The 24,320-nt window shown below is 43.1% G+C and overlaps 1 protein-coding gene across 1 annotated transcript in view; it reads right to left on the bottom strand.

Moving 5' to 3' along the window:
* Positions 1 to 249: 249 nt before the first annotated feature.
* Positions 250 to 24,320, bottom strand: part of LOC110330482 (COMM domain-containing protein 1) — a 56,094-nt gene continuing 32,023 nt past the window's right edge. The window contains exon 3 of the mRNA XM_021210611.2: positions 250 to 526. Coding sequence (XP_021066270.1) covers positions 419 to 526 — 108 coding nt within the window. The 3' untranslated portion in view covers positions 250 to 418. The remainder of the gene's footprint in view (positions 527 to 24,320) is intronic.

Here is a 24,320-nt window from a genome sequence, read left to right as displayed (position 1 = left end):
TGTGTAGCCTTGGCTGTCCTGAAACTAACTATGTAGACCAGGCTGGCCTCAAACTCAGAAATCCACCTGCCTCTGCCTCCCAAGTGCTGGGATTAAAGGTGTGTGCCAACACCGCCCCAGCTCAGTATGTTTTTATAAATGTCCCTCATAATCCTTATGCGTGCTAAAATATGGGAACCTCTCCAGTGGAACAGATGTGAAAATAAAGAACTCAACAAACAGACAAGCAAGATTGGAATTTAAGGGGTTTCTCTTTTTTACCCACTTTTTAAAATATATTTTTATTTATTCTTGAATACTTTCATACATGTACACAATGTCTTTTGGTAACACCAGTGGGCGAACAAGACTTTCAAAGGGTCAGTGGAGGAAGTCTGTGAGCAGCTTCACTTCAAACGCTCCTTCTTCCATCCTTCACTTAGGCTGCCTGCATCAGCCTGTTGATACTCTCTTCTACCTCCGACAGCTTCTTCAGGATTTGCTTGACTTTAACTTCATCAAATTCCAGACACAAAAATTCAGATTCCTGTAAAACACAAGAGGATGTTTAAGGAGAAACCTGTAGGACAACAGTAGTGGTTTGAATGAAAATGGCCCCACAGGCACATACATTTGCATCCAGATGATGAGCTGGAGGGGAAGGATTAGGAGTGGCCTTGTTGGAGGAAGTGTGTCACTGGAAATAGGCATCAAGGTTTCAAAAGCCCAAGACCAAGCTCCTTCCTCCCACCCCCATCTCCCCCCTCCCCTGCCTGCTGATCAGGATATAAAGCTCTCAGCTACTGCTCCAGTACCATGCCTGCCTGCTTCCTGCCATGATGATCATGAACCCTCTAAAACTGTACTTAAGCCCCCAAATATAATGCTTTGGTAATGGTGTCTCCTCACAGTGACAGAACAATGACTAAGACTCTAGTTCTAGCTAAGGTTCTTTATCTGGCATGAGCAAGTTGCAGAGGTCCAGGGCCTAGCACAGCAAACCAGACTCCAGGCCTTTAAGCCTGTGTGGTGTTTTACCATACAAAGCATATCCACAGTGTCCACAATGAAACACAAGTGTAAACAGAGACAGATGCCCTTGTTCCCATTATGAGAGGCTCTCCTGCCTGGCAGCTCAGCTAACATGGTGTAAATTTAAGGTAGATACCTAGGTATTGCTACTCTGTGGATGAGAACTCTGAGGGCAAGAAAGGTTAACTTCATCTAGAAATCTTTTAAATGACACAAGTCAGATAATTGAATTCCCAGCTCTGGCTGGCTTCAAAGTCAGTGCTGTCCCTACCTTATATAATAATGAAAGAATTATGATTTGTCTCTAGTTAGCCTGGGCCATCTGCAACTCTGGCCAAAAAGAAATTGTGGCCAGGCGTGGTGGCACACGCCTTTAATCCTAGCACTCGGGAGGCAGAGGCAGGCGAATTTCTGAGTTCGAGGCCAGCCTGGTCTACAAGTTAGTTCCAGGACAGCCAGGGCTACACAGAGAAACCCTGTCTCAAAAAAAAAAAAAAAAAAAAAAAAAAAAAAAAAAAAAAAAAAAAAAAGAAAAGAAAAGAAATTGTTATAGGTTCACTGGGAAGTTTTAGCTAGACAAATATAAAGGATGACCAGATTTCGAAGTAGTAATAGGTATTTCTCAGGTCCTTCTCCACGCAGCAAGACCTCTCTCACAAGATCTCCCTCCAATATAGTCCCTTCAGTCACTCAGGATTGATGAGCCAATCTAGGTAGTATCAAAAAGTAAGGTCTGTGATGTTTGTGTGGCAGAGATCTCATGTGGGCCAGGTAACCCTAACTCTCTATGGTCTTAAATGAGAAGAGCAAATCCAAGATAGTCTCTCCTGCCTCATGAACAATAACTTTAGACTAGTATAAATGCTTACAGGTCTTACTTTCTAGAATATGAAATTAAGGTTCTAGGTATGTCAAGGGACATGCCTAATGGCCTCTTGTCTGTTACAGGCAGAATCACAGGATTAATATTCATATCTGTACATTTTCCTCTCTAAACATTAAAAGGGATCAAATATCCTACCCCAAGAGTCTATTCTGACAAATGGATTGTTCTGAATTGAAGGTAACTGAGAATCATGGGATCCCTTGTTAGAGCTTCTTCTATCTGATTAAAGCAAAACACTTCTGAGAAACGAGGACCATGGGAGAAGACAAAAAGTTGGCATAAAGTACAGGAACTCACTGACTAACCCATGTCTACCGCTGTTCTTCTTGTCACTAACTGCTCCTAGGAGCCTCATTTACTAGCTTTTCATTAAAAAGGTATATGGCCTTTCCAAGCCTGTGAGTTTCCAGTTTCAGTTTTCAGGTGTGTGTGTGTGTGTGTGTGCGCGCACACACACACACACACACATGTACAAACACATGTGAAAGCCTCGGACATTTACCTTGGCTTTTGAGACAAAAATCTCTTAGTGGCCAGGAGCTCACTGAGCTGGCTGGCTATCTGTCTTTCCAGCATGGTGATCACAAGCTCATGCCACCACACTCAGCTGTCTCAGGTGGGTTCTTTAGATTGAACTCAAGCCTCTCCATGCACTTTACTGACTAAACCATCCCCTAATCCCATAACTGTGACTTTTTGTTTTTTCCCAGACAGGACTTCATTCACTGTGAAGTTCTAGCTTGTCTAGAACTTGTTATATAGACCAGGCTGTCCTCAAACTTAGGAGTGATCTGAGTGCCTCTGCCTCCTGAATGATGTGGGCAAAGGTGTGAACCACCACATCTGGCCTTTAAATTGATGTTTAACTAATAATGAAAACATTAAAAAGTTTATATTTATAGGGTACCATGAGATATTTTGAAACTTGCATATACTGTATAATGCTTAAATCAGTCCAACATATCTATCTCATTTTTAAATGGTGAAAACACAGTTCTTTCTTCTAGCCTTTGGAAATTGCAGTGCATTGTCTATAGACAATCAACTGTGGAAGATCTTGCTCCTACCCATTGATTTGGGACCCATTGATTAAACTCCCCCTTGCCTCCTTCTATCCTCTCCAGCCTCTGGGTCACTGACACCCTGCTCTCACCTTCTGTGAAATCAACTGTTTGGGTGCTAAGGACTGAATCCAGGGCCTTATGCAAGCCACACACGCATTCCACCACTGACCTGCAGTGACAATGAGATGGACTTGTATGCATGTGTGGGGGTATGTACATGCCACGTTACATATGTGGAGGTCAGAGAATAACCTCACCTGTCAGTTTTACATATTTGGGGTGGGGGCGGGGCACACGCTATACCATAAGCGTGGAGAATGGGGGACAGTTAGCTAGAAGTTGCTTCTGCCTTTCTTTTCATTTATTTATTTCCCTACCCTGAGATGAATGTTTTGGGTTTGGTTTTGTTTAATTTTGAGACACAGGGCTTCTTCTCTGTGTAGCCCTGGCTGTTCTGGAACTCACTCTATAGACCAGGCTGGCCCTGAACTCACAGATCTGCCTGCTTCTGCCTCCTGAGCACTGGACTCAAAGGTGTGCACCACCATGCCTGGCTGAGATGAACATTTATCGGAGTGACAGGCAGGACTTTTCTCCCAATGCCTGACTTGTTCTGATTCATTAACATCATGTACCCCAGGCCCTGAGATGCTGCAGGGATGCTGCAGGGATGGGCCTTTGCTCTTTTTCATCTTTGTGGCTCACTCACAGTTCATCATGATGTGTATCTCCCTAGACCACTTATCTGTCAACAAGTACTGAGGTTGTTTCCACGCTTGGCTATTCCGAATAACACTACAGTAGCCGCGGGAGCCCAGATGCCTCTTTAATATACTTATGTCATTCCCTGGATCATATAGTAGAGCTACTTACTCTTTTTTAAGTAGGTACATCAAAAATAGTTAGTCTGAAGTGCAGAATGGGCTTAAGTATAGAATTTGGAGGGGGCACAATTTAGTTAATAACAATGTCCAGTGCAAGAGGTCTTGGGATTATCAAGGATCTGGTGTTTGTGGATGATATGATAATGTCAACGATCTCATACTTAATTCTTAGTTTACTGAACATACTATGCATATAAGTAGCTAAACCAAAAATAAGAAAACAAACTCAAAAAACACATACACACATGCACATGCACACACATAGTGACTGGCCTTTCTTTTGAAACATTATTTAACCTGTGAGTACTGCCAGAATTAAAGCTGACAGGAAGATTAGAAAATAGCACAAAAGTGTTCTCTATACCCCCCACTCCTAGATCTGGTTAATCCCTGGCATGCATGTTGTATCCCTAAGTCTAGACTCATGTTCTTGCATGCCATTCTCTGAGAGAAAATGTGAGACCGAGGGAAGGAGAGGGAAGTCAGACAGGGGCTCGCTGGCTCTGCCTGTGCTAAGCTTTTGGAGGCAATGGGTAGAAGGTGGGCAGAGAGGAAACAGTATCTCTGTTTTGAGGGTGTGTTCTGACATAAGTTGGTACTGGGCCTTTTTTCAAATACAATGATCAGCTCTCACATTAACTAGAAACCTTTTCACATGCATGATCTCATTGGATCCTTTAACAGTCCCTGGTAACTGGAAAGAGACAAAGCCAGAAGTAAGCTACTCTGGACAATTGTAGAATTAGCAGAATTTCCCCCTCTAACCCAAAGCAGATGGTTTGAGCTAAATCTAGCACACTTTGTCAGAAAATACAATTGATTTTATGAGCTTTGATATATTATAACCCCACTGATAGAAAATTAAGATTTTGATTACTTAAAATTGTCCATAGTTCTACAAGCTAGAGTTTCAAAGATTAGGTTTGTGTGAAAGACAGGCAAAGGCAGCCAGCTCCTAACTGGGGAAGATCTAAGATTCTTTTGTGGTCACCACCATTCATGTAGTAGACACTGAAAGGTTTGGAAGTGGAGGTAAGAGAACAGCGTGTGGGCATGGGACACGGGGGCTCACTCTAGCCCCTGAGAGAAGGAAAAGCTACAGAGAGAGAAACATGAGTGAGGACATAATTCAGCTGGCACAGCACTTGCCTAGGTGCACAGGACCCCAGCTTTCACTGCTAGTGCCACATAAACGGGATGGCCACAGCCACCTGTAATCCCAGCAGTGAGGAAGTAGAGGCAGGAGGATCAGAAGCCGTCCAGGCACAGTAAACTCAAGTCTAGCCTAGGCTACACAACATCCTGTATTCCCACCACCCCTAAAAAAGAGCCGTGGAGAAGATCGTGGGAAAGTGCTAATGAACTTCAAGTTCAGAGGAAGACAAATTCAGGTTTAACATAATAAAACATGGTAACAAGACTAAGCAACAAAATGCTTAGTATATGCTAAGTATATACCTTACTTCACACTGGTGAGGATCATTTTATCCCATTTCACAGAAGGATAATGAGTAATCTGTATAAAGCCACAGAAGTAGTAAGTAAAAAAAACATTTTAAAATACACATCTGGCCGAGCAGAGTTGTTCATGCCCATGACCCCAACCATAGAGAAAGAGCCGAAACAGGAGAGTCACCATGGCGCAGAGGCCAATCTGGACTACGTACTGAGAAGCTGACACAGGAGAGTCACCATGAATTAAAGGTCAACCTGGACTACATGATGACTTCAACATCAGCCTGGGTTACTGAGAAAGACCTTGTCTCAAAACCAACCAACCAACCAACCAACCAACCAGGCAAACTCAGGTCTGACTGGCTTCAGAACCTAAACACCTGATCATTTCACAATCTCAGCTTATATTTATACATTTATAGATAATGTAAATTCCATCACTGATAGTTAATAATGTATCTACACCTGAATATTGGTCTTTGATTCTGTTAACTTCAATAAAGACTCAAAGGAAAGTTTAGGGTTGTTTATATGATACTCAAAGTCCTCCACCAGTTTATAGGGGTAGAGCACTTGCCTAGCAAATGCCAGTTCATGGGTTTGGTTCCCAGCATAGGAGGAAAAGGAAGAAAGGTTAGGGGTTGAGAAAAGAAGGAAGGAAGGAGGGAAGGAGGGGAAGAAGGGGGGTAGGAGGAAGGGGAGGGAGTCGTAGATGAACGTGTCCTGGCTGTATCTGGAGAACTCTGAGTATGGGAGGAGTCATTTCATGGGGAGAAAGCACAGTTAGTAAGGGGCTCGGGACCCAGGCTGCAAATAAATAAATTCAGTTCCTGACTGAATTTTATCCTGACTCCTGTCAGTACAAAGGTGGAAGGGTAGGAGGATTGGCTGTATAGACACCTGTCCTCAAGAGAGCTAGAAGCAAGGCTACCTTTGTTGTTCTATGAGTCAATGTTTCAAACTTCTAGAACGAGATTTCTTCGCACATCATCCTAATTTTACACCAGTAGAACCAAAATACCTGCTTGAACCTGGGTTTTGTTTTGTTTTGTTTTGTTTTGTTTTGTTTTGTTTATCAGTCACAGGAATTGTCAATTTTGTCTTGTTATCTAAGAAAATCAAGTTACTAACTAAAAAAAAAAAGAAAAGAAAGAAAAACCCGATCAGGTACTTTTAGAATGTGCGAAAATAAATACATTAAATTCTGAACTTAAACTTTTAATAGCTTTCATCTTTGACTCATATCCATCCTCCAACTAAGCCAAGGGTAAAGAGGAGATAGAGCCTTTGATAATGTCTTGGTCACAGAATCAAGGCTTGACTAACAACCATGTGCAACACAGAACAGGCAGCAGGCAGCACACACATACACTATTATGAATAAAAACAAACAGCCATATTCCATTTATCTGTCTGTCTTTCCTTAATAGCAGGGGGCAAACCCAGTACCTCATGCATGTGAGGTTAGCACTATAGCTCTGAATTACATCTCCAGCCCAATTCTTACATCTTTAAGAAATTTTCTGATTCTACCTGCCAAGTAAGCTGTACCTCTGAATGTCTAGAAAATTTAATAAGCTTGAAAAGAAGACAACTTCCATACCCTCTCTGACTGTATGGCTCTCTGTATGTGTACACACCTATATACCTATATATGCCTAGTAAACATGGGCTTTGAAATCACACCAATCTAAACCAAGATTCCACCATTTTACAGCTGTCTTAAGGTTAACTGGACTGTAGTTTCTGAGCTTGTAAATTCACAATTTAAATAGGTTTAACTGCTAAGGTTTCTGAGACTGTTACAACCGTGCTCCTGAGTGACTCAGCACTCCTGAGAAGTGAACCCCTGTCTAACACCTGCCTTACTTTACCAATTTTTATTTTATCCAGCAAGATAAAAAAATTATATTGGTTACTTACACACTATTTCTGATTTTTTTCAAAGAAAAAAATTTAAGTACTTCATGCAGGCACACACTAGGCCTCTATGATATAGTCTGGCCAAGGCCTTTGGGGGCAGCCTGAAGTCAGCCTCATCTGGTTGCCTCTGATTCCCTACTCTGGGGCTGCCAGTGTTAAATCAGGAAGCATACATCCATGAGTGAGTGGAAGAATACCAGAGGTGCAGCAGCTGGCTGTGACACTGGCCACAGCACAGGACAGGAGTCTGAAAGGGCAGAAACAAGCAAGGCTCCAGGTTAGAGTTGCCAGTGACGCAGGTCCCAACTCTGTTCTTGTCTGGCCATCATTGCCAGTCCTTAGGAGGGGAAGAGCCCCCGGTCTAAGCATTTTTCTTACAGTCAAACTCGGAAATGATTCTAATATTCAACGACACAGCAAGAGCAGGGATTGACAGTTTAAATGGCATTCAGCTTCTTCACCCGAGCTGGCGTGCAGCGCAACTTCAGTCCCTTGCTCTGATACGCTAGCCTTATCACCTCCACTCTTCAGAAAACACCAGCGAAGTTACTCAGTTCACGCTAAATCGTCCCATGTCAGAGACTGGCGTGAACAAGACAAGGACCAAGTCGTGAGTGTGGAAGTACCACCCTTGAGGAGTGGAGTCAAATTTATTTATTTTTATGTTATTAACTGAAATGCTCAGTCAGTTCAAATGAAAGTTAAATACTGCCTTGTGGCAGGGGGTGGTTAAGAAATAAAAAGAAACAAAAAACTTCTGGGATTCTTTCTCCTTGCAAGAATCAGACACACTGTGTCTGATCCTCATAACAGAGGACCATCCACTGGATTAAAATATTAAGAACGGGAAAAGGCCAGGTTCAACCATAAGGAAACTGGCAAGGTCTCAGGACGAAACAGTCAGACCTTCTTACCCTTGAGAATACGTATTTTCACGTTTTCTGTTCTGAAAAGTAGCAAAATGTGGTAGTTTGAATAAAAATAGCCCCCACAGGTCCACCGGGAGTGGCACTATTACGAGGTGTGGCCTTGTTGGAGGAAGTGTGTTTCAGTGTGTCTCTTTCTGCTGCCTGCCTATCCCCATGTACACCTCTCAGCTCCTTCTCCCTCACCTTGTCTCCCTGAACACTACCAGGCTTCCTGCCATGACAATAATGGGCTGACCCTCTGAACTGTAAGCCAGCCCCAATCAAATGCTTTCCTTTATAAGAGTTGCCGTGGTCATGGTCTCTTCACAGCAATAGAAACTCTAACACAGAGTTTCTATTTACAACTTGTTTCTCTCACTCATGTCTTCTAACCACATGGAAAACATAACAGAAGTCTGTCGCCGCAGACTGTTATTACAAGTTAATAAGGGAGTACTCCCGGTCATTCCCACATGTAGCACAGACAGACCCCAGCACCTGTGTAAAGCTCTGAGCCAAAGGGACTTGAAGGCAAAGGTACTACTGCTGGGGGCATAGACTATGCCCCCTCCAATCTGATGGTGAGACCCAGTGTATGCCATTTTGAAATATGCTTCTTTTACATAATCTTTAAACTCAGAAGCCCTGAAAAACCGTATCGTTGTGGGGTTTCTAATGAACTAATTTGCATGCGTGTTTAACTGCCCCATAGCATGTTCAGAAGTCGAGACAGCAATATGGAAGTCAGTTCTCTGCTTCCATGTGGTTATAAGGACAGTTTACATTTACAAAGGAAATCTTTTTTGTGAGGCTGGAAAGATGATCAGATCTCTATAGATTTGGAGTTAAATCTGCGTAGTAACATAGTAACATAGTAACATTTGTTCTATGCCCTTTGCCTTGGCTGCCCTTGGACAGACCTTTTCCTACTTCCTTCTCTGTTTCTGAGATAAAATGGGTTGTAGACCTTGTTACAATCAGGCTGCACCCTGCCCTGAGAGACCCTATTTTATAAGCAGCATTTGAATCAGTTCTAGACACCGGAGAGTCAGCTTTAAACAAGGCAGTCTTTGTCCTTTTCCCACTTTAATGGGGGAAAAGAAAACAAAATGATTTTTAAAAGCAATTTGAATACAACATGTTCAGAATTGTTCATCAACAGTAGAACACTTTTTTTTATTTCATGAGGAAACTGTTAGCCCCTCTCAGGTAGTTTATTAAGGGAGTAAGGGAGGTTGACTGAATTATAGCTAGAAGCTGACCCAGATACAAAATTCACATTACTGTCTATCCTCCAGTGTCGGCGCCAACACTGCTGTCCTTTGATAACACACAAAAGTAAGATGACATCATTTGTTGGGAGATAATGAAGACCTAGTATAAAATTACAGAACCCAAGACAAGAAACCAGAGATCTGGGCTCTGCGTTCAGTTTTGGCTCTTAATAATACTCATGGGAGTTCAGGGTCGCTTAAACGTTTTAGAGCCTGACATTATTCATCCATCACATTCAAAGATGTTTTTTTAAGAAAGTTTTAATGATACAATAAAAGAACATGAAAATATTTAAAACACCGACAAAGGTAACTATTATTCCATAATCAAATATTGACAGAAGACTCAAATGAGCACACATAGAAGATAAGTTACCACATACATACCCCATCTCCCAAAGCTTACCTTTTGGAGGAAATGAATCCTCCAAAGAGCCCTTTTTAGTGATAACCCTCTACCCAAACCCCACTTTTTGACAAATATTTTATTGGGATTAAGGAGATTGTTCAGCCAGTAAAAGTGCTCGATGCTCAAACATGAAGACCTTCGATCCCCAGCAGCCAAGTTAAAACCAGGTGTGTGGGACGAGTGTGGTGGTGCAGACCTTTAATCCCAGCCCTCGGGAGGCAGAGGCAGACGGATCTCTGTGAGTTCGAGGCCAGCCTGGTCTACAGTGCATGCTCCAGGACAGCCAGGGCTACACAGAGAAACCATGGCTTGAAGGGAAAAGCCATGTGTGATGTAAACTTCTGTATACATATATACATACACACACGCACACACATGCACACGCACACGCACACACACACACACAACTTAAAAACAAAATGTTTCACCTTGTAAAACTATATCCTATGACAGTTTCTTGCACGTGTGTGACACATTCTGCCACATGCATCCTCCCCCTCCCATCCCTCCAACTACAACCTGCCCCCAGCCCTTATCCCACTTTGAAATTTTGTTTTTTAATCTTTCATCTTAAAAATAATTTTATTTCTTGATATTCCATGCCATAATTAAATATCCTTATTTTATGAGTTACTCTTGATTTGTATCTGTGAGGGAAAATTCAGTTGAAGACCCCTTTCTCAACTATTGAGACACGGATTACTAAGCCATGTAGATAACTTCTCTGTTTTCTTGGATGTCTACAGCTACCACCTTTAATTCAAGTGCCTGTGCAGCAGGCAGATGGGCCCAGGGGTGTTAACGTTGGGCAGTTAGGGAGAAGGCAATGAAGCGCTGAGGGAGGAGTGAGCAGACATATTTAAAGGGATAACCATGTTTCACTTCATCCAATTATTTATAGAAGCTTGGTGAGCTTGCTGAGGAATGAGAGGCAAGGAGATAGGGGTTTTGCAGCCTTCTGTTTACCATGGCCACGCAGGCGCCTCGCATGCCACAGACTCCCTTGGGATGTATGAGCACCAATCTGCTGACATTCTCTGATAAAACTGTAGCTGATGGCCTGTGACCCCTCAAACCATTGGTCAGTGTCTGATAATATCCTTCGATGTAGACAGAAGGTGCTCACCTTGCATAAACAAGTCCTAGGCCTTCCTGGGATTTCCAAATCCAGATGAGCCTGAAGCCAGAACTGAACACATGCACCTCCATGTAAAGGAGGGGCTAAGAATGGGAAGATGAGTATCTAAATGTGCCCCTCCCCCAAACCTCTCATCTGCAGACCTCTCCAGAGAGGCCTGCCAGAAATGCTCTCACCATATCCAGCAGCTGGCACCTGCACTGCCGAGCCTGCCTGCTTCTTATGGGAATACACTCTTCTTCACTTTTTCTGGCAGATGCTAGGAACTCCAGCTTATCTGGTCTCTTACATTCTTTTAAAACCCTATAAAAGTGTCCTGGAGTTTCCCTCTTTTAAAAAATCTTTTGTTGGGGCTGGAGAGATGTCTCAACGGTTAAGAGCACTGACTGCTCTTCCAAAAGCCCTGAGTTCAATTCCCAGCAACCACGTGGTGGCTCACAACCATCTGTAATGAGATCTGACGCCCCTCTTCTGCAGTGTCTGAAAACAGCTACAGTGTATTTATATAATAAATAAATAAATGAATCTTAAAAACAACAACAACAACAACAAAACAACCAACTTTTGTTAATGAGATTGCCAAAGGGAACTGGCAAGACTGGTCAGTAGTTAGAGCACTTGCTGCTCTTTCACTCTTGTGGGGGAACCCAGGTCTCAGCACCTTCAGAGCAGCTGTGTGCAACCCCAGTGCCGGGGGGATACAGCACTCTCTTCTGGCTTCCATGAGCATTACACACACCTCATACAAACATACATACATACATGCATACACACACACACACACACACACACACACACACACACACAACTTCTATGATATATAAATGGCTAATGATTACTACCTGAGCCAAACTCTGTGGGGCCTGTCAGTTACAACTCTCTTCACCATCTTACAGCTTTCCTGTACTAGTAACTCAAATTATAAATAATTTATAACTTAAAAGCTAAAGCTACACATGGGGGCTCACACCTATGAACCTGTAGTTGGAAGATAGATGCCAAAAGATCAGGAGTCAAAGGCCATTTTTAGTCACATAGTAAGTTTGAAGTCAGAGTGGATTACATAAGACCCTGTCCAAAAAAGCAAACACTCCAAAATTCAAAATAAAAGTGATTATCTCTTTTTAAGCAATGCTTATTACACCAAGCTGTGTCAAGAGGGTCTGTGTGGCCTGTGGCTAGGCCACCCTCACTCGGGCTTCTGTTCATTTACCAAGCGGAGCAGAGTTGCAAAGCTGATGCAGTTTGCTGTAGGAACATAGGGCAAGTAGGTTTTTTGGGTTGCATAGAGTAGGTTTAAGGCTTCTATAACAAAATACTGTGCATGTGGCAATGTATACAAAAGAAACTTAGTTCTTACGGCCCTCAATACTAGCAAGTCTGATGCTGATGCTGAGGGCACCCACCTCTGGCACCATCACACGGAGCAAGTGTAAAGTCCAGAACACTTCTGCAAAGGCAGCGGGAACTCGGATCCCTCCCTGAGAACAGACCTTCATGAGCTGAAACACCCTCAGGTGCTGCTACACTGGAGAGTAAGATTCCAATCCACGGCCTGGCCCTGCATACACATTCAAGCCATAGCAGCAGGGCAGGCCATGGCGTGTGTGCTGTCTCTAAGCTGCCTTGAGAACGGGTAGGGTTGATGGTCTCTTACCAGCAGCAAGCGTAGAAGGTGAGTTGGTGATAACAGGATTACAGTGGATACTTGCCAAACTGTCGTGCACCCTGATCTAAGAAAGCTACCTTGGGTTGATACCAGTGGGATCCCTGACTGTTTCCCTTCTAAGGGAGTTCGTGGATTTTTCTTTTTTCTTTTTTGTTTGTTTGTTTTTAAATACACTCTCATTAGAGCCGGAAGAGTATTTGTGCAGCATGCTTGGGCCTGTGTTTGATTCCTAGTCTAGGAAAAGAGTAAATATAATCTCTTCTATCAAGAAACTAAAGTTTCAAAGACTTGATGTTTGATTTTTCTAGGTTCTTGTGCTTTTATAATAATGTTCTGTTAATAAGTCATATTTAAATTTAATAAATTCTATTTAGCTTTAATTTCTATATGCTACTATATAATCTATAAATTCAGCATAAGCAAGGAAGGTGAAAGACAGCAAGGATTTCAGTTTTGACTTAAACTTGAGCAGGTGGTTCAGCCAAGACTATGAAAATCAAATGCTTTCTCAGTGACTTGAAGAAGTCACACTGTCAATGGTCTGTATGGCTGCTTCCTTCCCGTGTCTTGCAGGCAGCTCAGTCTCCTGCAGACAGCTTCTGGCTTGTCCATGATGGGGTGGGCTTCCTAGTGATGAAACTGCCTTTGAGTTAGCCACGTTTCCGTGGGTAGCCCCAATGGACACATCCCTTCGCTGAACTGTACTCTGGTGTATTGTTACTTTGGTCTGTTGGTAGTTCCCCACTTGAGGTGAGTAGAGTTTGCTAGTGTTTCCTAGGAAATTTGAATACAACAACTATCAGTCTTTAATAAGATTGAGACTTAAGACAATACAGTTAGCTATTTGTAGAACACGACTTAAGAAAACACCCCTATATTAGATTGTTGGTTTACATGCAGGAATATCTTTTTATTCAAAAGTTAACACTATAAACAACCAGTATCTCAACAAGGTTTGGCTCCTAAGTGTACTGTCTATTCCAGGAATGCTTATGAAGAAGTTGTTATTTCCAGTTAGGGCATTGGGTGATAATAAACAGTGTGGTATTTTTGTGAAGCCTAAATGATTCTGAAGCACCCTCACTGACCCATGAAAATGTTTAGCTGGGCACAAAACACATAGAATTTCATTTAGAAAATTTCAAGCTGTGCACGGCAGCAGTATCATAGCCAATGAAGTTCACCCAAGTGCAGTTACTGCAAACTGAAAAGGGGTGTGACTACAATATAATAAACCCATGGTTCTATTAAAAACACTGGACTGCAAAGATCTAGAAAGAAAACTGACACACTGGTCATAAATCATTCCCACCTTTGCCTTTAACTCCGTGTGATGCTCATCTCTCATTTCTAAGAGACCACAACTGCTTCTGTAAATCGGGGTAATGGCATTTGACTCACTACTTCAGAGGCAATTTGGGAATTATGAAACAATATTCTCAAAGGTCTTTGAAAGGCACAGATGAAAGGTCTTAATTATCACTGAGCAGCACAATTATTCTGACACCAGTTTTCCTACTCAGAGTTTTCTAAAGTTTATGCTTAGAAAAAGCAACCAACAGAAACAAAAAATTAAAATATAAATCAGCCTATGTATATACTAGATATGGGCCAATTACAGTCCGTGAGATGAGATGCTGTCAAACAATGGTTCCTAGGAGAGCAACAGGAAACCACTGCGAAGGGTCTCAAGACAACATAATATCACCAGATTATTAAAAAATCAATATATCCTCCTGTTGTGTTCTGTTTTCTTCTGAGGCAAAGTCTGAAGCTTGCAGTCATCTTTCTCCCTCAGCCTCCTAAGTGCCAGGATTACAGGTGCAGGTGTAAGCCACCATGCCTGGCAAAAGAGCCTCTTTGGTGAGGATGATGTGGTGGTTGAGACAGGGTCCTTCTATGTAGCTTTGGCTGTCCTCAAACTCACTATGTAGACCAGGTTGGCCTCAAACTCAGGAAGGAAGACCTGCCTCTGCCTCTCAAGAGCTGACCACCTCAACCAGCCAGAAGAGCCTTTTTATCAGAGGGTTTAAAAAAAGGAACAATGTTTTTCAATTATTTTTATTTTATGTGTGTATTTTGCCTGTGTATATGTCTGTACATCACTTGTGTGGCCTGGTGCCTATAAAGACTATTAGAGGGCTTTGTATCCCCTGGGATTGAAATAATAGATGGTTGTGACTCACCATGTGGGTACTGGGAACAGAATGCAGATCAGCTTGAAGAGCAACCACTGCTCTTAACTGTGTAGCCATCTCTCCAACCCCTGAATATTTTAAAATTGAAGCCTTCTACTTTTCCACCCAGAGCACTGGAACTCTGGCAGGACCTGGGTTTCCCCCCATTCCCCATTTCCCCTATACCCACAGCCCCCCACACACATATTTTAAAAGGAGGAAAATATAATAGAGGAAGAGGGGGAGATGAAAGAGGAGGGAGAGGTGATGAGGGAAGAGGAGGAGAAAGTGAAGGAGGAGGATGAAGAAGAGGGGTGGAGGAGATGAAGAAGAAAGAGGCAGAAAGGATGTCCTTCACTATTAAGAGAGGAAAAGAAAGAAATTGGCAGCAAACTTCAACCCTTGGATCAAAGCTGGCTTGCAGCTGTTTTCTTTATCAAAGTTTGATTGGAATATAGTCAGGCACATTCATTTTTATATCATCTATGCTGCTATCAGGCTACATGGCAGAGATAGTATGGCACACTGAGCTTAAATTATTTAATCTACAGTTCTTTATAGAAAATCTGTTATTCAGAATACACACACACACACACACACACACACAAATCTGTGCCTCACTTTCCCATATCACAGAGAAATGAAAACCTCAGCATAGGATTGGAGAAATGGCTCAGTGTTTTAGAGAATTGACTGCTCTTACAGAGGACCTGGATTCTATTTCCAGGATCCATGAGGCAACTCACAACTACCCAAGGGACTTAACAGCCTTTTCTGGCTTCCACAGGCACCAGGCATACACACATGCACACATGCAGGCAAGACACCCATATTCATAAAAATTTAAAAGCAAAACCAAAATAGCATCACATTTTTTAAAAGTATATAAGCTTTTAGAATTTGTTCTTTTGTGCAGGGAATCCTATATCCAATTCTCAACTCTCATCCTGGTGACAACTTGTATTAAAGTGATGAAAACATTAACTTTGAGATTCAATGGTAACTATGATTATCTGTCTGTCTGTCTCTCTCCCCCTACCCCTGACCCCACCACCACAAAAGGGAAAGTAGAACGATGGGATGGTGCATCAGGTAAGGCACATGCTATGCTGACAAGCCTGATAACCTGAATTCAATCTCTGAGATCTACATAGTACAAGGAAAAAATTGACTCCTGCACGTTGTCCTCTGATCTCCACATGTGCACACGGCATTTACCCCACCCCCCACTAAATAAATAAATAAATAAATAAGAAAGAAGAATACAAGAGCAATGATGTTCTGATTATTACTATATACAAATAAATTTCAATTAGGCTACAAATTCAGTGTTAATGCAAAGGAAACACTCCAAAGGGAGGGGACTTACAAGAGTAAGTAGGATGCTTTTAGAGGGGCTCTACCATACGAGACCAAAGAAACCTAAGGTAAATGCATAGGAAGACTGGCACGTTAAATACACAAAATTAAAAACCCTGAAGAAAAATAGCATCATTAACAAAGTCTAAATGGTAATCCCTAGGCTTAAATTTTCTCCAACAAAAAGCTGTAAGTTGATGGAAACTTCTAAACAATTCAATAAAACAGGCATAAGGTGTCAGCATAGGTAACTGTTAAGAGTTCATGTCAACAGATGCTGGACACATGACAACACACCCCACTAACAGACAAAAGAGTACAGAGCAAAATAATCCTAAGAATCTGTTTTAAGACTAGGCTGAGAGAAATGGAAGACTGTTAGTCTTCAGGGATGGCAAGGATGTAGGCAGAGGAACAGAACGCACTGTGGATAGAGGGGAATGACTACAGCCTTCTGAACAACAGCCAATAACTGCTAATTAAAATAAAAATATGGGACAGAGGGCATGTTCTGTGTAAGGAAGGCCCTGATTCACACTGCAAAGCCCAAAATAAAATATGCACACTCAGCTGGGCGGGGGTGGCACACGCCTTTAACCCCAGCACTCGAGAGGCAGAGGTAGGTGGATCTCTATGAATTCAAGGCCAGCCTGGTTTACAGAGTGAGTTCCAGGACAGCCAAGGCAAAACAGAGAAACCCTGTCTTGAAAAACCAAACCAAACCAAACCAAACCAAACAGCATACTCTGCAATAAACCTTTGCTTTGGGGGCTAATGAGAGCAGAGCACAGGTATCCAAGGATACACGCACAGTACACAATATTTTTCTGCGTTGTTTGCAGTAGTGCAATCCAAGAAGAAACATGTTAAATGTATTAATGAGACAACAGCTGACTATGTGAGCGACATAAATTATTTGGCTGCTGGAAAGATTAGTCATGTCTGCATCTAAGGAGAGGTGACGCTGCCCTAGTGTAGTGCAGTGGTAAAGTCACAGACACCAGCAATACACAAATGTTACTGAAGACACCCAACCAGACGACCAGACCCTGTGCAGTTTTATCTGCAAGGAAAATGGTAGGAAAAATAATGTCACTGGTGAGACTTGGAAATCTTATTAATGTTGCATATGTTTTTATAATTTTCTCTCTTTTTAAAAAATAAAGCATGAGGGTTTTTTGGTAAACTTTAAAGAGCAGCCTAATAAATAACATTTACTTAAGATGGGAGCTCTTCAACTGTGTGTAAAGAGAACCGCAATAATAAACCACCATTTCCACTGGAAGTCACCACTTATCCGTTTTTGCTAATTTCTCATCCCACAATTCATCTCAGAACCAGTGAACAAATATTAAATGTGCAGGTTATCATACAGTCCAGTCATCATCAGAGGCTCTGCTGGCCACTGGGGACAGAACAGTGACCTAAGGCAGGCTGCCCCCTGCTACTTTTCATCCTGGCATTTTTGGTGGTTTTAACTGTTTCTGTGCTAGAGACTGAACCAAGACCCTATTCATGATAAACGTGCACCACCATGGAGCTGCTGTCTCAGTTTCTTGTGCCACCGCTGTGATAAACAGCCTCACAAACACACTTAAGGGAAAAGGGCTGATTTCTAGTCGCAGTTCAAAGGTGCCAAGTCTGTGATGGTCCGAATGAAAATGGCCCCCATATATTCAGCAAGTGGCATTACTGGAGGTGTGGCCTTGTGAAGTGGGTGTCCTTGCTAGAGGAAGCGCGTCACTGGAGGACGGGCTTTGAGGTGTCAGAAGCTCAAGCCAGGCTTAATGGCACTCTGTCTCTTCCTGCTGCCTGCTGATCTAGATGTAGAACTCTCAGCTGCCTCTCCAGTACCGTGTCTGCCTGCCTTCTAATAATGGACTAAACTCCTGAACTGTAAGCCGGCCACAGTGGGCTGTTTCCTTATAGAGTTGCTGTGGTATTCATTCACTCTGGACCTATGATAGAAACCCTTGGCTATTTTATCTTTACAATTTGAGTCAGTAATTACAATCATTAATTTCAGTAAGGTTAACTAGGGAATAAAAGATCTGCACTCCGAAAAGAAAAAAACCAAAGCATCAGGGAGTCATAGTGTCTTCACAACAGAAACCCTGGCTGAGACTGCAGTTGGCACCAGTAACTGGGGTATTCCTGCAAGGCCTGGCTGTGGTTCTGCATGTTTCTTTAGGGTGCCCAGGAGCCTCTGCATGCACGCCAAGCAGAGAAGGATGGAGAAGCCAGGTTCTGAAATCCAAGCCCTCCCTTGGGGTGTCCAGACCCCAATGTGCATGGGGCAGGAAAGGATGAAAATGAAGTGGGGGTTAGCAGGATCCAGGGTCTGCAGTGAATATGGGGGTGGGGTGGGGGTGGGGGAAAGATGTCTCCTCCAAAGACTTCAGTGTTACAGCTCTCTTAGAGAACTGTCCACAAAACAGCTTGCCTTGTTTATTTGATTTGAACAAGGACTATATAAAACTTGGAAATTGGGAAGGGTGAAGTTTCATTGGCTGAGGTTTAAGGTTCTGGGGATACCTCATGGAGAGGTGTTCCAGGAAATTGAACCTGTAATACTACCAAGTGACATTCCTCAGGTAAAGTATGGGATTGGGTTCTCCAGATAAAATAGAGAGGAAGCCCTGCTGGGAAGGGAGTCCTCCATTTTACATGGAGCTCAGAGGAGCTGTCCGCACATGGTAGACTTCCACCTTAAGGAGCAGGGTTTCCCAGCACGTCATCATATTTTTGTTTGGAGGAATGTGGACTCTGGAACTCTGGATTGGGCAAGCAGTGAAATGTTTTTAGTGGGGCTTAGGGGCCATCCTAGCAGAAGCATGGGCGACAGTGGTGCGGGGGGTTCTAACTGTGGAGGCCCAGCTCTGGAGACCATTCTTGTGGTATTCTGGTGAAGACAGAGGTTGCTTTCTGCTCTTGTCCAAAAATATGCCTGAGGCTAAATTGAAGAGGTTTGGATTAGCAGCTTTGGCAGAGGACATTTTCTAACAACCTAGCATGGACTATGCTGTGTGACTATTAGTGCCCAGTCTTTTACAGAGCTATACTGAAAAGGAGCAAGTTGAAAAAGAAAAACTAAGAAATATACAGTTGAAGGAAAAAAGGAGAAGCAGGAAATGTAAAAAGAAAAGCCTGATGCTGAGTGGAAAAGGGGGGTAGTGACCTTTAAGCAAGACCTCACCCAGCCAAGCTTCCTGCTTGTGAAAGGAATTAGAGAGGCGTAGAGCCAGTTGTGGTGGCACATACCTTGAATCGCAGCACTCAGGAGACAGAAGCAGCAGATTTCAGAATTTACAGCTAGCCTGGTTCTACAGATTCAGTTCCAGGATAGCCAAGTTTAGACAGTGAAGGGACCAGGGAAAATATAAGGCTGGCAAAAATGTATGTCGGGCAGTGGTGGTGCATGCCTTCAATTCCAGCACTTGGGAGGCAGAGGCAGGTGGATTTCTGAGTTTGAGGCCAGCCTGGTCTACAGAGTGAGTTCCAGGACAGACAGGGCTACACAGAGAAACCCTGTCTCGGAAAAACCAAACCAAACCAAACCAATGCATTTGAACAAGGGGGCTATGTTTCAGTCCCAGCAGGCAGCAAAACTAGGCAGCTCTGGCCATGTGGTTCTGAATTTAGAGTCAAGGATACAAGAAAGGGGCTATGGGATCTCCCTCTGCAGCTAAGGAAAGCCCCTGAAGACAGGGATGTGTTAGGGGTGTCCCTGCAAGAAGAGGCTCTAGAGAGGTCATTGCATGAAGCCATAAAGATGAAACCTGGGTTGCCTTGGACATTGGAGATGCCAGAGTCATGGGATACCTGCCAAGAAAAGGGAGTGAAGACCAGATCAAGAGAGAAGTTTGTTAGACTCAACAAAGCTGAAAGGTGGAGATCAGAAGTGTTGACATGTGATACAGAGTGCCGGGTTTGACATGTGACATAGAATGCAGGGTTTGACATATGACAAGGGGTGCCAGGTTTGACAAGTGACACAGGATGCAGGGTTTGACTTCTCACCAGCTGTTTTTAGCCTTGCTTTGTCCAGGTTTGCTTTTTCCTCACTATGTTCCCTCTCCATCCTTTAAAACAGTAACATATATCCTGTGCCATTGTATGTCAAAGTCTGTGATTTGCTTTCCGCTTTGACTTTATAGGTGACTGCATCAGTCTCAGGAGAGACTCTCGACTTTAAGCAGTACAGCTACTTTGACAGCCTGTGAGGACCTCTGAAGTTGGACTGAACGCGTTTTTGCACTCTAATATGGCTACAAGCCTACAGGGGTCAGGTGGTGTGGAATGTGAATTTAAATGTTAGGAGGTATGTTCTTGTTGGATAAGTGTGTCACTGGGGGATGGAGTTTGAAGTTTCAGAAGCTGAAGTCAGGTCTGATGGCTCATTCTCTCTTCCTACTACCTATGGAGCCAAATATAGAATCTCTCAGGTATTTCTCCAGCACCGTGTCTGCCTGCATGCCACCACATTCCCACCATGACCATAAAATGGACTAAACCTCTAAACTGTAAGCTGGTCCCAATTAAATACTTGCCTTTATAAGAGTTACCTTTCAGAGCAATAGAAGCCTTAATTAAAACAGTGTCCATCAAAGCAGGGCACTGCATACCCCGTATACCTTCCTATTGTGTTAAATACCATGACCAAAAATAACTTGACGAGAAGGAAAGGATTTATTTCAGCTTATACTTGCAGGTCACCATCCATCACCAAGGGAGGTCAAAGCAGGAACTGAAAGCAGGAGTTTGAAGGACAAGTCATGGAGGAACACACTGCTTGAGGGTTTGCTCCCGCCAGCTTGCACTCAGCCAGTTTTCTTAGATAATCCAAGGGCTCCCGTGGGACCACCCACAGGAGCTGGGCATTTACTGACATCAACTAGCAATTAAGAAAAGGCTTCGGAGCCGGGCGTCAGCTACAGTGTGCTCATATAAGTAAAATTAAATTAAAATCTGAAAATCTGAAAGAAAGAAAGAAAGAAAGAGAGAGAGAGAGAGAGAGAGAGAGAGAGAGAGAGAGAGAGAGAGAAGAAAACGCCTGACAGACACGCCCCTAAGCCAATTTGATAGATGCAACTCTCCAACTGAGGCTCCCTTTCCTGTGGAATGTAAGTTGGCAACTAAGAGTAAGCATCACAGAAGTCAAGGTGGGCAGAAGCTAAGCAACAGGCACATCACACCGGCAACGAACACACAGAGAGCAATGCCTGCTGCCCAGCTGGTCTCTCCAGGATTCTAGCCAGGGGCTGGTGTGACCCAGAATGAGTGGGTCTTCCCATCTTCATCAACTAAATCAAGATAATCCCTGAGGCCTATCTCCCAAGAGATTCTTGATTCTGCCAAGACAACAATTAACACTAGCCTTCTGAATGCTTAACCTAGCATCCTTGTTGGACATTCTTTGGAAGTATATTATTACTATTTAAAGATACATTATTCAATTAACACATTAAAAACATTTTAGTATGATTCCTTCAAATGGTATTTCAATTAAATACATTGTTTTGCTATAATGCATCCATCGAGGAAAAAAAGATATTGTTTATGTATTAAATCTGATCTTAGTTGCTCCTAATACTGTTAGGTCCAAAGTATCCCAAAACGGCAGTGCTGCTGGCAATGCCCTGGTGACTGTCTGTACTCTGCCCAGGCTATACTGCAGTTGGGTAGACAGAAGGATTGCTAGTGGATAAACAAAATGTAAACTCAGAATTCCTCAAAAATCTTGTGAGGTGGGTTTCCGTTTGTCAGGAAAAGCCATTACTTTCCTTATCCTCCAGCAAACAAGCCTATAACAGATCAAAGTCCCCATGCTGGTTCCCAGGCTCATAGCCCCTCCCCCACCTGTCCTCCTCAATGCTGCCTTAAAATTGTCACCTTAAAACTGGCAAGGTGAGCCGGGCGTGGTGGCACACGCCTTTAATCCCAGCACTTGGGAGGCAGAGGCAGGCGAATTTCTGAGTTCGAGGCCAGCCTGGTCTACAAAGTAAGTTCCAGGACAGCCAAGGCTACACAGAGAAACCCTGTCTGGAAAAAAAAAAACAAAAAAAAAAAACCTGGCAAGGTTTCCACTGCTTTTTTGCTCTTTTCTGCCCCTGAGAAAAAGCCTGGCAATTTGAAGCTCCAATAAACCTTTCTCCTCCCTACAGAGCGAGTGGCCTAGTGTGGTAGTTTCACTGTGCCCTGCTTACAAGTTTGAAACTCCAGGTAAAGCAAGTAAGCTATAAGAACAAACAGCAAGTATAAACAGTCTTTAAATGTAGTATTGATTCTTTTGCTAATTTGAATATTTTCTTATTCGCTGACATTTTACAAGGACAATGAAAACTAGGTGTGGTAGTGTGCTTGTTCCACTACATAGTAGGCTAAGGCAGGAGGACTGACTGAACCTAGGAGTTCAAAACTAGTCATGGGTGTGGTGGTGCCTGCCTTTAACCACAGCACTTAGGTAGATCCCTCCGTGGGAGTTCAAAGCTAGCCTGGTCTACATAGCAAGTTCTTGACCAACAGGGGCTACAAAATGAGACCCTTTCTCAAAACAGACAAAATGACAACAGAAAGACAAAACCAAATGTTCTTGTCCTTTAGTCACGGTCTTACAGAGCATTGAAGTGACTCTTCATTCATGCCTGTGATAGATGTGCACATACAAGCACACTGCTTAGAAATTCCCAGAGTTTGAGCTTCGTGAAGCTAAAAGGTGCTCTCCAGTAGCAAACCTGGGGCCTTCTCCTGAGATTTTTGATTTTGTCATAAAAGAACTGTCATTAAGCAAGAGAAAATAAAATAGGACCTTTGATTAAATGTTGCCAGTTATGACTAGAGAATTACTGTTCTTCAATGAGAGAAAGAATCTCAGGTTTCAATAGAGTATCTCGAGCACTTGATGTACCATATACTGTAAGTTTTCATTCTTCTTCTATGGTCCCTTGGCTATGTTGTTTCTGAGCTGTAGGAGGGGAGACCATCTGAATCATTTCCTGGAGCATGGCTTATCTTCATATGAATAGGTACTGATAGGTACCAGAGCAGAACACACAGAGTGACAGCCATTTCTACAGAAGGAGATAGATCTGAAGTGGATAACTACTTATAGTTACTAGGAAAGGAATTCTTTATTTATTTTTTTAATTTTTTAATTTATTTTTGTTTTTATTTTTTGTTTTTTCAAGACAGGGTTTCTCTGTGTAGCCCTGGCTGTCCTGAAACTCACTCTGCAGACCAGGCCTGCCTCTGCCTCCCAAGTGCTGGAATTAAAGGTGTGTGCCACCACGCCCAGCTGGAAAGGAATTCTTAAGACATTTACATTTTATGTGTATCAGTGGTTTTCCTAAATGGATATATGCACACCGCAGGTTTGTGCTTGGTGCTTGCAGAAGAGAGAAGTGGTCCTTCGATCCCAGGGAACTGTAGTCACAGATTATTGTGAACCAGCATGTGGGTGTCAGGAACCAAACTTGAGTCCTCTCCAAGAGCAGCCAGTGCTCTTAGCCACCAAGCCAGCTCTCCTGCCATGGAAAGTGGAATTACTTGGGGTGCTTTCTTAAGGTCTTTTGGAAAGATTATATCCTGTCTGAAGTGTCATGCTTTAATGACAACAATGGAAGAAAATACACAAGAGCTGAGATTATTGTGTAGCAGCTTCCTGGATCCCTTCCAAGTGTAAGCAAGGACTGGTGAGACCATTCAATCGGAACATCAGCAATAAATAGGAAGAAAGCAGAAAGTTCCACTGGGGACCCACTGCCTAGGAGACTTTGGGGGAGGCAGAGAGGATCGGTCAGCAGGATGGGGGTTGGGGCTGATGGAGGTTGTTGGATCGACCATTGGGGAAGGTGGGGGGCTAAGGGTGGTTCCTGGTAAACACACAGAAAGCCCAGAAACCTCTAGATTCCCGAGGAATGCTGAATTTTAGACTTCTGTTTAGGGCATTGTCACTTGCACTGCAGTTTTGGAGGCCTATTTTGGATCTAACACTAGGAGGAAGTTAAATAATACAAAGAAGCTCTTTAAGAAGTAATAGCTCAGTAATAGCCTTTAATCCCAGCCCTCGGGAGGCAGAGGCAGGTGGATTTCTGAGTTCGAGGCCAGCCTGGTCTACAGAGTGAGTTCCAGGACAGCCAGGGCTAAACAGAGAAACCCTGTCTC

Source organism: Mus pahari, chromosome 13 (assembly GCF_900095145.1).
Source record: "Mus pahari chromosome 13, PAHARI_EIJ_v1.1, whole genome shotgun sequence".
Taxonomy (NCBI): Eukaryota; Metazoa; Chordata; class Mammalia; order Rodentia; family Muridae; genus Mus; species Mus pahari.
Note: the sequence above shows the minus strand (reverse complement) of the source record. Positions and strands in the feature narration are given on the sequence as shown.